General features: G+C 37.0%; 1 protein-coding gene across 8 annotated transcripts in view; it reads right to left on the bottom strand.

Moving 5' to 3' along the window:
* Positions 1-16,993, bottom strand: part of LOC102229589 (calcium/calmodulin-dependent 3',5'-cyclic nucleotide phosphodiesterase 1C-like) — a 123,878-nt gene that overhangs the window by 54,395 nt on the left and 52,490 nt on the right. For 2 of the 8 annotated variants that reach the window (XM_023335747.1, XM_023335749.1), the window contains exon 1: positions 6,457-7,288. The exons of 3 other annotated variants lie outside the window; for them this stretch is intronic. In XM_023335747.1, the coding sequence (XP_023191515.1) occupies positions 6,457-6,557 (101 nt within the window). In that variant the 5' untranslated portion in view covers positions 6,558-7,288. Of the gene's footprint in view, positions 1-6,456; positions 7,289-16,993 lie in introns of those variants that run through there. 3 more of the 8 variants (XM_023335748.1, XM_023335750.1, XM_023335751.1) reach the window with 2 other exon arrangements.

The raw sequence follows: 16,993 nt of genomic DNA, 5'->3' as shown, positions 1-16,993 counted from the left end.
GCATTGTTCTGTGGACCAAAGTGGACATGAACCCATGAACCCTTACGAGGGCAAGGGCTTTTTGAGGAGCAAGGGAATAAGAATGTAGAACTATTTCCTAGTTAAAAAAAGGTAGTTTTTACAAAACCGTTTCCAGTCAGATTATGGTCCTGAGACCATAGATGCCAATATTGTTAAAAAGATCAAGGTTCGTAAGACTGCAGCCAACCTTCCAGGATGTGGATGCAACACCAAATGGAACCATGGAGTATAATGGTAAAAGTGAATTCACCAAATCGCATGTTGACAAGCCGCAAAGATGCTGGGATAATATTTATATCCATGATATAAACGTATTGCCACATTTGTTCTATTATTAGAGGAGGAAAAATGAAGCTTTTAAATAAACTAACATTTCTTGAGTGGAATTAACTTTTTATCCAATTTTAAACTTGTTTTTTTCATGTAAAATTGATCTCAGTAAAGCTTTCCCTAATGTCAATAAATGGTGCTCCAATAACAGGGAATGAAAAAGGGAAGCATAGAAACTTTTACCACAAACTTTCTCTTTCTGGCCAGAGTAATAATATTTACCATTAAGCACACCAACTAATTTATTTTTCATGGGACCCATTATATAGTATGTCCCTCCCCTTGCTTACAACAAGACTATAATACCTTCTTGCTCAATTTAAATATAACAGCATAGATCTGAAAGCTTGGGCCCTAACAATTTAATCTAACAGGTTTTTATTATTACTTCACCAACAGGGAGTGATGCATGCGGTCATCTCTAGCTTTGCTTTTTTACTATTACAAAGCAAAGTCATAACTACACACTTTGGTTTGGAGTTGGTCTGTTGCATCTGGCACTAGAACCTTTGAATCTGTGCCAGGATCAAACAAATCTGACCATCTCTTTGACCATGCTATCTTCATTTGTTTAACTGCATGGAAAATTCTACAGAATTTATTGAAGCAAAGACAGATTTTACAGATGAGAGATGATGATGATATATTTTTGCAATGTTAAGGTTCTTTCAGAGATTGTTTCATTTTTTACATCTTTTGTGAAGGCATACCAGCAAATTTGTCCACATCTATAAATGGGCCACTGTCAAATTTAGCATGCAGTGCATTCATAGCTTCCACCCAAAAGGCTGCAAATGCCTACAATCAGTAAAACAGGTGTGGATTAAGAGAGGCGTAATGCTATGCAAATAAAATCTGAGCACATTTATACCACACACACCTGCTCCCCAGGACACCCAGCTGACTTTATCATGACACACACTCATATTAACACACCAAAACTTGTATCACTTTTCCTAACATTGGCCTAAAAACACCCACACCTCCACAAAATGTTAACAGCATGGCTCTAGATGATTCACATGCATACACTTACATATTTGCTCATAACAGTAAAGTAAAGAGAGATCGGTTAGAGGAAACTGGGAGGGGGTTAGTACGAGAGGATATATTGGCTGAACCCACCACTGTTCTTAGGACTGCAGACATGGATTTAAATTCCAGTCAGGTACTATTCACAGCACTTAACTTGATTTGTTTCCCAGTCATTTTCTGTCTTAACCTTTTAGCGCTTGGAGTGAAACTGCAAGCTAAGGAGGTTATCCTACCCCAGAGAAATTGTAAAAGCTCCCCCGTGGTGAAAAAGAAAGATAAATCAATCTTCTGTGGGCCATCAAGCAATTAAAATTAACACCAAATTAATTGTCACAGTCAGATGCATGTCTCATTGACTGTTCAAAGAAAATTAGAATTGAGAAGAGAAGCAGTTTTATGCTGAGATATGAATGAGAAGGATATGAATCTAGAAGGGAAACTGCAACATTAATATTTAACCTGTCACCCCTTTTACTAAGCTTACTCTGTGGGCCATTAAGAAGGTCTTTCATCAGCTTTTATCCCAACGTCTTAGCATAGTAAGGGCATTGGGTAAGATTGGTCAGATAATTCCATAAAACACTGTAATAACTGATTGAAGTTTATGACTAAATCCCATCATAGGATGGACTCTGTGAAAGACTGCTGTTTATGGTGTTTGATCATTTCTTTGTTCAGATCTTTTGTTTTAACCAAAATGAATAATAAAACGGCGTGAACATATTCTTTGGATAAATGAAATGCCGAAATATCGAACCTCTTCGGAAAGAGGTGTGGGGGTTTTTGCCTCTTATGGTTGTACATCGAGTCCTTGTCTAGCCCTGCTTGTTACATCTGAGCTTGCTGCAAACGTTTAATATTATTGCTATTTTTGTAGATATGATCAAGTCTAGGTCAGTAGCCTTTATCGAACTACCATTACCTTATTTATAAAGATCAACAAATGTCTCCCATATTTGAATGGCAAGTCTTTTTCATTTTGAAGCACAACTATGTGAAGTGTATCAAATCACAATTGCAAATAGAAAAAGACATTAACTTTTGAATTATTAAATAAACGTTTGGAAACTTCCCCAGATTAATTTATTACCATAGTTTTAAGTGTGGCAATAATACATCAGGATTTTATTTAAAATGCTAAAACTAATAGATTCTCAATATTTAAGACTTTTTCACATCTTTACCAGAGCTGCACATAATAGTGGATGGAGGTTAATTATACATGTTTATGCTTTCATTTAGAAAATATTTAATTGAATCTATCAGGGATCTTAATGGAAGATTTTTAAAAAAATCAAAGTTTCACAATCTGTAAATGTAAGTGATGAATTGAGAAGCCAAGTCATTTGCTGGTGTTGGTCCACTGTGTTTTTCTAAGTCTGAAGTCAACACAGTGGTGTACCAGAAAACTTTAGTCCTTCACTATCTGCTGATGATGATTATATAGATGAAGAGAAAAATGAGATGGCAATTGTGATGACACCAGACACAACAATGCAGCTATGACTAACCAGGTATAAGAAAACAATTTGATTTCACCATAGTGATCGCCAATAACAATCATCCAGGATTTTCTTCCAACCACATTTCTTCCTCAAAGATGATGGTTTCCTACTTTTATTACAATCTGTTGGCCGTTTTATAACCCAATTTTGTTAGTTTCTGTTTTATCCTTAGATGTTTTGTGTGCTTGATGCATTCCAATGAATTGGCCTTTCTTAAACAGACTAACATCCCTCCCACGACCACAGAATGTGTCTTTCAACATGGTTGAGAAATGAGAAGCTGCTCATTTCATCAGTTGGGGTTATACTTGCGGCCATCAGAAAAATAACTGCCCATGCAGTAATTATCCAACATGTTTACATTTCAAGGTTCGAACTAGATACTAGATACAGTGAAATTCTCCATCATAACATTACTGCAATACAAGTGTTTTTATATCTGTTCAGAGACAAAGTAGAGGTCAAAACCTATCGGTCATGTGCATGTACAGTGTCACACACACACACACACCCCTGTATAGCAACCAACTCTGCAAGTTTTATGATGGCTTAAAGAGAAAGGCCTCTTTACCTGCAGTTATTATACAATCATAATTTCATACCGGCCCATGCCTATTAAATATGTAAAAAAAAATAAAAAAAATTGAGGGTATTCTAATCTATGAACTGTGTACACTTCAATTCAGCTGAGACCACAGGACACCTTATGCTTACCACTTATGGACATTTTATGCTATATAAATGCACATCTGATGTGTTTAAATCACATGTTAGACAGTAAAAGCAAAGAATTTATTGTTATATGTAACTTAGTCAATTCAGGCAGTGAGGGTCATTTTTCATTTAGAGTAATCTCTGCATTTCTTTTTTCTTTCATTAACTTAAAATAACGGAAAGTTATTCAACTTTTAAGTGTAAATAAAATGAAGGAAAATGTGCAATTTGTGTGTATTATCCCATGCAGAGAAGACATTGTCAGGTTTTAGACGACTTCACTGAACGTGAAGCTGAGATCAAACTCTCTGAAGTGAATTCTCTACCTGTCTCTCTGTAGATGATTGGTGTGCCAGAGACTGTGCCAGAGATTGTGGTGTGATAGCAACACTCACACATAAATCACACAGCTGCCAAACAAATCTCCACGGATAAGCTGGCAGCGCATAAGCACGCCATCAAATACACTCTGAAACCCACATCCACTCTCTATCATTCACATGGGCAGCGAAACTTTCCCCGATCTTCACATTCAAACACACTGCATAATGCTCTCTCCCTGCTATGCACAACATGCATTGCATGAAGTGTCAACATTTGTGGGGGTTGGCTCTCTTCATGAGATTAAAGGCTAATATTGTCTCTGACATGCAACAGGAGGCCTTTGAGCAACAAGAATACTACAGTTAATATTGGATGGAGAGAAAAAATTAATAATAAAAAAAAAAGCGTTGGCTCCCACTGCTTTCATCTGACTCACTAGCCATCAATTATCCAAAAAGACAGATGGTTATGATGGGGACCGAATTGAAGAGACAATGAAATCATCCAGGAAAACTTAATGTGGCAGATGAAGATGACAGCGGGACTTGCATCCTGGGCTTTTCACATGAGGAAAGAAACTATTATCAGTCATAGAGTGAGTGAAATACTGTAAAACTAAACCTTATAAGAGCAACAGTCAAGTCAAATAACAGGAACTAGCCGTGAAAATCCCAAACAACTACCTCTAACGTCAAGTTTGTTTGTATAGCACAAGACAGTTCAAAGTGCTTTATATGATAAAAACAAGGCAATAACCAATTATGAAATAAGCAACAGATATTACACTTTGTCAAATAACATCAAAATCATCAAGAATAATCATTATCAAATATACATCAAACATATTAACCAATGTTCCAGCTGTTTTTAATTAAAGGCATCTCTAAACAGGTGAGGTTTTAGTCCTGATTTAAAGGAGCTCAGTGCTTCAGCTGTTTGTTTTTAAATATTAACATAATCACCACCCGTAGTGAAGAGAAAAAATGTATTTCTCTCAGATTTCCCATAACAACATTACCCATTTCCTTTCACAAGCCAACCTTCCTCATAACAATGCCATCTCTCTTCCCTGCTGAGTCAAAATGATGAAACAAGAAATGGATAATAAGGAAATTCACACTTAAGTTACATGAAAAGTGATTCTTGGCTCCCTTGTCAGGGGGAAAGGCCATAAAGATGTTGATTGGTTGGTTGATTGGACTAAATATTAAAATAATGCCTGTAAGGTTGTGAATCTTTTAGAAGTCTTAAAACTACTCTATTTGTCCAAAATCATTAGATTCGATGAAAAATATGTTATACTTGCATTTTATAGCAAAATTTGCAACTGACAAATTTTGCGAGTGGGAACAGACACAAGGGCTTCTTTCATCTCTTTCAACATACAAATAGCTGTAGAAAGTCTCAAGCAACAAGTTAAGTTGTAGCATATATTAAAAGGAGGAATTTGAAATTGTTGCTATATCCAATTAAGATTTCTCATAACAAATGTTTACTTTGGCTTTGGTTCAGTGATGCTTATGAGCAGTGCCAATCTTTTCACTTCCATTACTTTCTTGATGAATAGTTAGATATTCCTTTGATTTATTGACCTCATGCCATTTTTAGTTTAGTCTAAGTACGTTCATTCCTTTCATATTTACATCATTGATCTTCTCATTAATTATGTTCTAATCGTCCTGGAATATAGGTGGAAACTCAAAAGAAAATTGTTCCCTAATCAGTGAGCAAAGTACCAGGTTGGGCTACTAATAACACTCTTCAGTTTGAAAGTTATTGAAATAAGGGTAAAGTTATATTTTTGGTATCAGTAGAAGCATAATTCCTGCAGATGCATATTCAACACACTACAAAGTGTATGTGAATTATCAAATTTGCATCTGATTTAAAAACAGGGCAGCAGAGACCCTAAATAGATTTTTGTTTATATAATTGTAAATAATTTAGAGTTAAAAATAAAGTTAAAGGCTTATAAAGATAAAGGCACAAACAAGGTAGGTGCTGCTAAGGCATGTTTTTGTGTCATTTAGGAAGTATTTATATGGACTTCCATTGAATATCTGACATACAAGTGTACAGAGATACATTTGATATGAAAACATCTCCAACGTGTGTTCAGCATGCCACAGAAAACACATGACATCCAATGACGTAATCTTGACAAAGTGCTTACCAAAAACTACAATTTCTTTTTATAAAAAGGGCTCACATTTACTTTAATCAACCTTTTATTCTTTCTCAAAGGGCTTTAATTTCCTTCTTGTTTAACAACAAAAACAATGTGCACACATTTGTAACCGATAAAACACCCTAAAACGTATCTGTTTTGTTAGTTTTCACGAGCAATCAAACATTAAAATCAATTAAAGCTTATCTTTTCTAATAACACTGACAATTTCTGCATGCTTCATTAGTTTATATGAAGCTAGTGTAAGCCATGATAAAATACTCAAAATTTAGCTCAAATGCTCTTTTGCTCTCAGACTTTATCTTGATAAAAATAAGACTAAAAACTGAATATACTCACAGTCCACGGAGCCTGAGCCAAATCTTCTCTATTTGTTCCGGCTGTAGGTACTTCAGAGCAGTACTTTCAAACTCCTCGATCTCTTTGGTGGGGGACTCCATGTCAGACAGAGTTCCAGATGAGACAGCAAGAGATGAAGTAAAAAAAAATTACAAAATCAAAAAGTTAAATCCTTTCAAAAAATGAGGAGAAAGGCAGATGCAATGCGTAGAAGAAGGCAGTAAAGTGCTGTGAAAGCCAGAAGGTCACCAAGGTTCCCTTGTTTTAAATTTTCACCCAACACTGCAACAAACAGCCTGCCATTCTTCTCCTTTTCCTCTCCTGTAGTATGAGAGAGTATGTGGCCAAAACTCAATAACTCTGAGTGCAGCACAGCGCTCAACCAGCTGTGACAGTCGTAAAACAGCCCAACTGCAGCTCTTTTTTTTTTTTTTTTTTTACTCTCTCTCTCCCTGTCTCTCCCCGTTTTACGTTCACTTCTCTCTGGTGTGAGCACAGGGGTCCTGGAGCCGTGCCATGCTCTCCCAGCAACAACGGGATGCAGACGGCAGGGCAGTGCAATCCGGGATTAACGCACACAGCCGAGCTCTCCTCATAAGTGGGAGGGAGGAAAAACAGCTCGAGTCAAAGAGAGGGAGGAGCCAGACTAATAACGAGAACCCATGTCCGGTTTCACCCAGAGGAAAACCACAGGGGGTGAAAGAGGAAAACGAATGGGGATACGAAGGAATGAAAGGGCAAGACCTTTGACTCAATAAAACACGTTTTCTGGAAAAGCATTAAAAACACATGTAGAATATTACCTTATTTATTGACATTGCATATTTTTTCAGATTTTGAATGATAACTAGAAAATTTCGGAAGAAATTTAGCCGGGGCCTGCCAAGGCGCGCCCGTCGGGCATGGGCCCGGCGTCGTCGCGCCACAAATCGGCGTCGACGCCAAAGGACGCCGCGACGTGATCAGTGGCACGCGGAGAACCGCAAGAACGTTAAGCGAGGCGGACGTGCACCGTTCGGTACGATTTAAAATGTTGTCAAGGCTTTTATTTTGGAAGTTTTGTTAACCTTCATTTCAAAGGGCCAAACTAATCCCATGCGTAATAGTCCTTGGGTTAAAATAGTTATATAATGCTCAAAACACAAGTAGCTGATGTAAAAATATTCAAGGCTTTTATTTTGAAATTTTCAGTATGCTTCATTTCAAAGGGCCAAACTAATACCACGTGTAACAGTGCTTTGGATGAAAAAGTCAAATAAAGCCAAAAAGAGCAATTACGTCATGTAAAATTATTCAAGGCTTTTATTTTGAAATTTTCAGAATGCTTCATTTCAAAGGGCCAAACTAATACCACGTGTAACAGTGCTTTGGATGAAAAAGTCAAATAAAGCCAAAAAGAGCAATTACCTGATGTAAAAATATTCAAGGCTTTTATTTTGAAATTATTATTATGCTCCATTTTAAAGTTCCAAACTAATCCCATGTGTAACAGTGCTTTGGATGAAAAAGTCATATAAAGCCAAAAACAGCAATTACCTGATGTAAAAATATTCAAGGCTTTTATTTTGAAATTTTCAGTATGCTTCATTTCAAAGTTCCAAAGTAATCCCATGTGTAACAGTGCTTTGGATGAAAACGTCAAATAAAGCCAAAAACAGCAATTACCTGATGTAAAAATATTCAAGGCTTTTATTTTGAAATTATTATTATGCTCCATTTTAAAGTTCCGAACTAATCCCATGTGTAACATTGCTTTGGATGAAAAAGTCATATACGGCCAAAAAGAGCAATTACTTCATGTAAAATATTCAAGGCTTTTATTTTGAAATTTTCAGTATGCTTCATTTTAAAGTTCTGAACTAATACCACGTGTAAGAGTGCTTTGGATGAAAAAGTCAAATAAAGCCAAAAAGAGCAATTACGTCATGTAAAAATATTCAAGGCTTTTATTTTGAAACTTTTGTTAAGCTTCATTTCAAAGGGCCAAACTAATACCACGTGTAACAGTGCTTTGGATGAAAAAGTCAAATAAAGCCAAAAAGAGCAATTACATGATGTAAAAATATTCAAGGCTTTAATTTTGAAATTTTTGTTAATATTCATTTCAAAGGGCCAAACTAATACCATGTGTAACAGTGCTTTGGATGAAAAAGTCAAATAAAGCCAAAAAGAGCAATTACGTCATGTAAAAATATTCAAGGCTTTTATTTTGAAATTTGCAGGATGCTTCATTTCAAAGGGCCAAACTAATCCCATGCGTAATAGTCCTTCGGTTAAAATAGTTATATAATGCTCAAAACACAAGTAGCTGATGTAAAAATATTCAAGGCTTTTATTTTGAAATTTTTGTTAAGCTTCATTTTAAAGGGCCAAACTAATACCATGTGTAACAGTGCTTTGGATGAAAAAGTCAAATAAAGCCAAAAAAGAGCAATTACGTCATGTAAAAATATTCAGGGCTTTTATTGTGAAATTTTCAATATGCTTAATTTTAAAGTGTAAAACTAATCCCATGTGTAACAGTTACTGAGTTAAATCAGTTATATACAGCCCAAAGCAGCAAGTAGTTGTAAAGGCCAGTTCTCAGTCCTGATCTGTTTCAACTGAGGATAGATAGAACTACAACGATGCGTATTCGTAGTCCTAACCAGCAGCCAATAGCCTCTTGAGTTCCGTTGCTATGGCAAATAATGGTCTCAGCAGGTGTGAGCTCTGAGCTGTGAGCTCTCAAACACACAAGTGTGTTTGAGCAAACACACTTTACTGAAAAAAAGCATTGGAAACAAATCCTTCTTGTTCGGGAACCGTAATACATATTCGAAAAGCGTTTTAAGCGTATGACAGTTCAATGTGTCTTCTGCGATAGTCCCGAGATTCATATCTGTACCTCACTCAGAGCATTTACAGTGATGAGAGAAAGAAATGTTGTGCCCAGATATGAACCGAGGTCGGCTGTCACTCTAATATGAGCAAAAATGAGAAACTTTGGGTCGCTTAGAGGCAAATTGTGGACAAACCATAACTGGTATCGACGAGCCGTCTTCACTTTCGAAGAGATCACAGACGTATCTACAAAATGAAATTTGAATGGCATTTCTAGGTGAATTTGTGACGACACAGCAAATCCTCAAAAATAGGGTATTTCTAGGATTTTTCCCATTGAGTTATAATGGGGTTTTTTTCGTAGTTTTTTGCGAATTATGTCGCCATGTTAATCCCGAATCCCACCAAAAGTAATAGCTGGAATGGCGTGAATTTTCTGCACGTTTTGATACCTCTTTTGTAGGTGTGCACGCAGCGGTATGAGCCGCATTAACGGTTACGGATGAAAAATAAAGAATAACTAGAAAATTCCTGAAGAAATTTAACCGGGGCCTGCCAAAGTGTGCCCGTCGGTTTGGACCCAGCGTTCTGATGCTAGAAATTAGCATCAATGCTAAAGAAAGCTGCAATCATATGAGGAGAATCACAAGAATGTTTACTAACATGTACTTGCACCATTCAGTATGATAAAGTGAGTGTATCAGCTAAAATTAGCAAAAATGCTAATGTTAGCGTGATTGCTGTCACTAGCATGTGGGACATCACTAGGATGTTCTCTATAATGGACTTACTCTATTCAGTATACTAAACATGGCTAATAAGTCAAATAAATAGCTAATAGCTTATTTAAGCTAAAATGCTAATGCTAATGAACTGCCATGCTGCGCAAGGCAGTTCCCTAACCTGAAAGAAAAAGATAATGCAGAATAATATTATTGCACCGCCAGCGGCGGTGCACTAACCTCAGGGGCATGTTGAGGCTTTTATTTTGAAATTTTTGTTAAGCTTAATTTCAAATGTCCAAACTAATCCCATGTCTAATAGTCATTGGGTTAAATCAGTTATATAATGCTCAAAACACAAGCAGTTGATGTAAAAATATTCAAGGCTTTTATTTTGAAATTTTCTTTATGCTTCATTTCAAAAGGCCAATCTAATCCCATGTGTATCAGTGCTTTGGATAAAAAAGTCACATAAAGCCAAAAAGAGCAATTACATGATGTAAAAATATTCAAGGCTTTTATTTTGAAATTTTCAGTATGCTTCATTTTAATGTTCCAAACTAATCCCATGTGTAACGGTGACTGAGTTAAATCAGTTAAATACAGCCCATAGCAGCAAGTAGTTGTAAAGGCCAGTTCAGTCCTCCTCTGTTTCAACTGAGTCTTCCACTATAGTTAGAACTACAGTGATGCGTATTTGTAGTCCTAACCAGCAGCCAATAGCCTCCTGAGTTCCGTTGCTATGGTAAATAATTCTCTCTGCCAACTGTCAGCTGTGAGTGAGACTTGCAGGGGGAGACAATTCTCTGTTTGAGCCAGCCAGTTTGAACTAAAAAAAGCATTGGAAACAACACCTTCCCGTTCGGGAACCGTAATACATATTCGAAAAGCGTTTGAAGCGTATGAGAGGGCTATTTGTCGTCTCCGATAGTCCCGCGATTCATATCTCTACGTCACTCACAGTATTAACAGCGATAAGAGAAAGAAATGGTGTGCCCAGATCTGAAATTTTTGAGAAATATATGAAAATACATGGGAGAGAGCCTGAGAGAGCGACAGAAAATCCTGTCGCATGACTTTGCTCTGAAGCACCGTGACAGAAAACCGTAAGCCCTAGAGAAATTTCGAAAACATTTTACCGGAGCAGGCATGCGTATCAATGTCAGGACCGAGTTTGATACCAATCGTGCGATATTTGTGGGCGTGATGGCGATTTCAAAATTATTTTGGGGTCAAAAATTCTCTTCATTTCTCACTCTAAAAAAGCGGCAGTTGGTGTCAGTTATGCTCTGCGTTTTGGCAGTTGGAAAATTGGCTCGTTTTTCGCTTTTTACGTCGCCATCGTAAGTCCGATTCCTTATAAAAATAATAGCTCCCTTCTCGGCATCGAGCCGCACGTTTTGATACCACTTTTGTGGGGGTGCACGCAGCGGTACGAGCCGCATTAACGGTGATGGAAGAAAAATAAATAAAGATACTAGAAAATTTCGGAAGAAATTTAGCCGGGGCCTGCCAAGGCGCGGCCGTGGGGTTCGGGCCCGGCGTCGTCGCGCCACAAATCGGCGTCGACGCCAAAGAACGCCGCGACGTAAGCAGTGGCACGCGGAGAACCGCAAGAACGTTAAGCGAGGCGGACGTGCACCGTTCGGTACGATTTAAAATGTTGTCAAGGCTTTTATTTTGGAAGTTTTGTTAAACTTCATTTCAAAGGGCCAAACTAATCCCATGCGTAATAGTCCTTGGGTTAAAATAGTTATATAATGCTCAAAACACAAGTAGCTGATGTAAAAAATATTCAAGGCTTTTATTTTGAAATTTTCAGTATGCTTCATTTCAAAGGGCCAAACTAATACCACGTGTAACAGTGCTTTGGATGAAAAAGTCAAATAAAGCCAAAAAGAGCAATTACGTCATGTAAAAATATTCAAGGCTTTTATTTTGAAATTTTCAGAATGCTTCATTTCAAAGGGCCAAACTAATACCACGTGTAACAGTGCTTTGGATGAAAAAGTCAAATAAAGCCAAAAAGAGCAATTACCTGATGTAAAAATATTCAAGGCTTTTATTTTGAAATTATTATTATGCTCCATTTTAAAGTTCCAAACTAATCCCATGTGTAACAGTGCTTTGGATGAAAAAGTCATATAAAGCCAAAAACAGCAATTACCTGATGTAAAAATATTCAAGGCTTTTATTTTGAAATTATTATTATTCTCCATTTTAAAGTTCCAAAGTAATCCCATGTGTAACAGTGCTTTGGATGAAAACGTCAAATAAAGCCAAAAACAGCAATTACCTGATGTAAAAATATTCAAGGCTTTTATTTTGAAATTATTATTCTCCATTTTAAAGTTCCAAACTAATCCCATGTGTAACATTGCTTGTGATGAAAAAGTCATATACGGCCAAAAAAAGCAATTACCTGATGTAAAAATATTCAAGGCTTTTATTTTGAAATTATTATTATTCTCCATTTTAAAGTTCCAAAGTAATCCCATGTGTAACAGTGCTTTGGATGAAAACGTCAAATAAAGCCAAAAACAGCAATTACCTGATGTAAAACTATTCAAGGCTTTTATTTTGAAATTATTATTATGCTCCATTTTAAAGTTCCAAACTAATCCCATGTGTAACAGTTACTGAGTTAAATCAGTTATATACAGCCCATAGCAGCAGTAGTTCTAAAGGCCAGTTCTCAGTCCTGATCTGTTTCAACTGAGGATAGATAGAACTACAGCGATGCGTATTCGTAGTCCAAATCAGCAGCCAATAGCCTCTTGAGTTCCGTTGCTATGGCAAATAATGGTCTCAGCAGGTGTGAGCTGTGAGCTGTGAGCTCTCAAACACACAAGTGTGTTTGAGCAAACACACTTTACTGAAAAAAAGCATTGGAAACAAATCCTTCTTGTTCGGGAACCGTAATACATATTCGAAAAGCGTTTCGAGCGTATGACAGTTCAATGTGTCTTCTGCGATAGTCCCGAGATTCATATCTGTACCTCACTCAGAGCATTTACAGTGATGAGAGAAAGAAATGTTATGCCCAGATCTGAACCGAGATCGGCTGTCACTGTAATTTCAGCAAAAATGAGAAAGTTTGGGTCGCTTAGAGGCAAATTGTGGACAAACCGTAACTGGTATCGACGAGCCGTCTTCACTTTCGAAGAGATCACAGACGTATCTACAAAATGAAATTTGAATGGCATTTCTAGGTGAATTTGTGACGACACAGCAAATCCTCAAAAATAGGGTATTTCTAGGATTTTTCCCATTGAGTTATAATGGGGGTTTTTTCGTAGTTTTTTGCGAATTATGTCGCCACGTTAAGCCCAAATCCCACCAGAAGTAATAGCTCCAATGGCGTGAATTTTCTGCACGTTTTGATACCTCATTTGTAGGTGTGCACCCAGCGGTACGAGCCGCATTAACGGTTACGGAAGAAAAATAAAGAATTATAATAATATTAAAGAGACACTTTGTTGGGTGTAGAGTAATAGGTTCCTGCCATTGCTTTGCATGGCAGGCCCCAACTAGAAAATTTCGGAAGAAATTTAGCCGGGGCCTGCCAAGGCGCGCCCGTCGGGCATGGGCCCGGCGTCGTCGCGCCACAAATCGGCGTCGACGCCAAAGGACGCCGCGACGTGATCAGTGGCACGCGGAGAACCGCAAGAACGTTAAGCGAGGCGGACGTGCACCGTTCGGTACGATTTAAAATGTTGTCAAGGCTTTTATTTTGGAAGTTTTGTTAACCTTCATTTCAAAGGGCCAAACTAATCCCATGCGTAATAGTCCTTGGGTTAAAATAGTTATATAATGCTCAAAACACAAGTAGCTGATGTAAAAATATTCAAGGCTTTTATTTTGAAATTTTCAGTATGCTTCATTTCAAAGGGCCAAACTAATACCACGTGTAACAGTGCTTTGGATGAAAAAGTCAAATAAAGCCAAAAAGAGCAATTACGTCATGTAAAATTATTCAAGGCTTTTATTTTGAAATTTTCAGAATGCTTCATTTCAAAGGGCCAAACTAATACCACGTGTAACAGTGCTTTGGATGAAAAAGTCAAATAAAGCCAAAAAGAGCAATTACCTGATGTAAAAATATTCAAGGCTTTTATTTTGAAATTATTATTATGCTCCATTTTAAAGTTCCAAACTAATCCCATGTGTAACAGTGCTTTGGATGAAAAAGTCATATAAAGCCAAAAACAGCAATTACCTGATGTAAAAATATTCAAGGCTTTTATTTTGAAATTTTCAGTATGCTTCATTTCAAAGTTCCAAAGTAATCCCATGTGTAACAGTGCTTTGGATGAAAACGTCAAATAAAGCCAAAAACAGCAATTACCTGATGTAAAAATATTCAAGGCTTTTATTTTGAAATTATTATTATGCTCCATTTTAAAGTTCCGAACTAATCCCATGTGTAACATTGCTTTGGATGAAAAAGTCATATACGGCCAAAAAGAGCAATTACTTCATGTAAAATATTCAAGGCTTTTATTTTGAAATTTTCAGTATGCTTCATTTTAAAGTTCTGAACTAATACCACGTGTAAGAGTGCTTTGGATGAAAAAGTCAAATAAAGCCAAAAAGAGCAATTACGTCATGTAAAAATATTCAAGGCTTTTATTTTGAAATTTGCAGGATGCTTCATTTCAAAGGGCCAAACTAATCCCATGCGTAATAGTCCTTCGGTTAAAATAGTTATATAATGCTCAAAACACAAGTAGCTGATGTAAAAATATTCAAGGCTTTTATTTTGAAATTTTTGTTAAGCTTCATTTTAAAGGGCCAAACTAATACCATGTGTAACAGTGCTTTGGATGAAAAAGTCAAATAAAGCCAAAAAAGAGCAATTACGTCATGTAAAAATATTCAGGGCTTTTATTGTGAAATTTTCAATATGCTTAATTTTAAAGTGTAAAACTAATCCCATGTGTAACAGTTACTGAGTTAAATCAGTTATATACAGCCCAAAGCAGCAAGTAGTTGTAAAGGCCAGTTCTCAGTCCTGATCTGTTTCAACTGAGGATAGATAGAACTACAACGATGCGTATTCGTAGTCCTAACCAGCAGCCAATAGCCTCTTGAGTTCCGTTGCTATGGCAAATAATGGTCTCAGCAGGTGTGAGCTCTGAGCTGTGAGCTCTCAAACACACAAGTGTGTTTGAGCAAACACACTTTACTGAAAAAAAGCATTGGAAACAAATCCTTCTTGTTCGGGAACCGTAATACATATTCGAAAAGCGTTTTAAGCGTATGACAGTTCAATGTGTCTTCTGCGATAGTCCCGAGATTCATATCTGTACCTCACTCAGAGCATTTACAGTGATGAGAGAAAGAAATGTTGTGCCCAGATATGAACCGAGGTCGGCTGTCACTCTAATATGAGCAAAAATGAGAAACTTTGGGTCGCTTAGAGGCAAATTGTGGACAAACCATAACTGGTATCGACGAGCCGTCTTCACTTTCGAAGAGATCACAGACGTATCTACAAAATGAAATTTGAATGGCATTTCTAGGTGAATTTGTGACGACACAGCAAATCCTCAAAAATAGGGTATTTCTAGGATTTTTCCCATTGAGTTATAATGGGGTTTTTTTCGTAGTTTTTTGCGAATTATGTCGCCATGTTAATCCCGAATCCCACCAAAAGTAATAGCTGGAATGGCGTGAATTTTCTGCACGTTTTGATACCTCTTTTGTAGGTGTGCACGCAGCGGTATGAGCCGCATTAACGGTTACGGATGAAAAATAAAGAATAATAATAATAAAGAAACTTTTCTTGGGAGAATAGCAATAGGTTCCTGCCATTGCTTTGCATGGCAGGCCCCAACTAGAAAATTTCGGAAGAAATTTAGCCGGGGCCTGCCAAGGCGCGCCCGTCGGGCATGGGCCCGGCGTCGTCACGCCACAAATCGGCGTCGACGCTAAAGAACGCCGCGACGTAATCAGTGGCACGCGGAGAACCGCAAGAACGTTAAGCGAGGCGGACGTGCACCGTTCGGTACGATTTAAAATGTTGTCGAGGCTTTTATTTTGGAAGTTTCAGTATGCTTCATTTCAAAGGGCCAAACTAATCCCATGCGTAATAGTCCTTGGGTTAAAATAGTTATATAAGGCTCAAAACACAAGTAGCTGATGTAAAAATATTCAAGGCTTTTATTTTGGAATTTTCAGTATGCTTCATTTCAAAAGGGCCAAACTAATACCACGTGTAACAGTGCTTTGGATGAAAAAGTCAAATAAAGCCAAAAAGAGCAATTACCTGATGTAAAAATATTCAAGGCTTTTATTTTGAAATTATTATTATGCTCCATTTCAAAGTTCCGAACTAATCCCATGTGTAACAGTGCTTTGGATGAAAAAGTCATATACGGCCAAAAAGAGCAATTACATGATGTAAAAATATTCAAGGCTTTTATTTTGAAATTTTCAGTATGCTTCATTTCAGAGGGCCAAACTATTCCATTGTGTAACAGTGCTTTGGATAAAAAAGTCACATAAAGCCAAAAACCGCAATTACATGATGTAAAAATATTCAAGGCTTTTATTTTGAAACTTTTGTTAAGCTTCATTTCAAAGGGCCAAACTAATACCACGTGTAACAGTGCTTTGGATGAAAAAGTCAAATAAAGCCAAAAAGAGCAATTACCTGATGTAAAAATATTCAAGGCTTTTATTTTGAAATTTTCAGTATGCTTCATTTCAAAAGGGCCAAACTAATACCACGTGTAACAGTGCTTTGGATGAAAAAGTCAAATAAAGCCAAAAAGAGCAATTACCTGATGTAAAAATATTCAAGGCTTTTATTTTGAAATTATTATTATGCTCCATTTCAAAGTTCCGAACTAATCCCATGTGTAACAGTGCTTTGGATGAAAAAGTCATATACGGCCAAAAAGAGCAATTACATGATGTAAAAATATTCAAGGCTTTTATTTTGAAATTTTCAGTATGCTTCATTTCAGAGGGCCAAACTATTCCAT

This window comes from Xiphophorus maculatus, chromosome 6 (assembly GCF_002775205.1).
Source record: "Xiphophorus maculatus strain JP 163 A chromosome 6, X_maculatus-5.0-male, whole genome shotgun sequence".
Classification (NCBI taxonomy): domain Eukaryota; kingdom Metazoa; phylum Chordata; class Actinopteri; order Cyprinodontiformes; family Poeciliidae; genus Xiphophorus; species Xiphophorus maculatus.
This window is presented reverse-complemented; position numbering and strand designations above follow the sequence as displayed.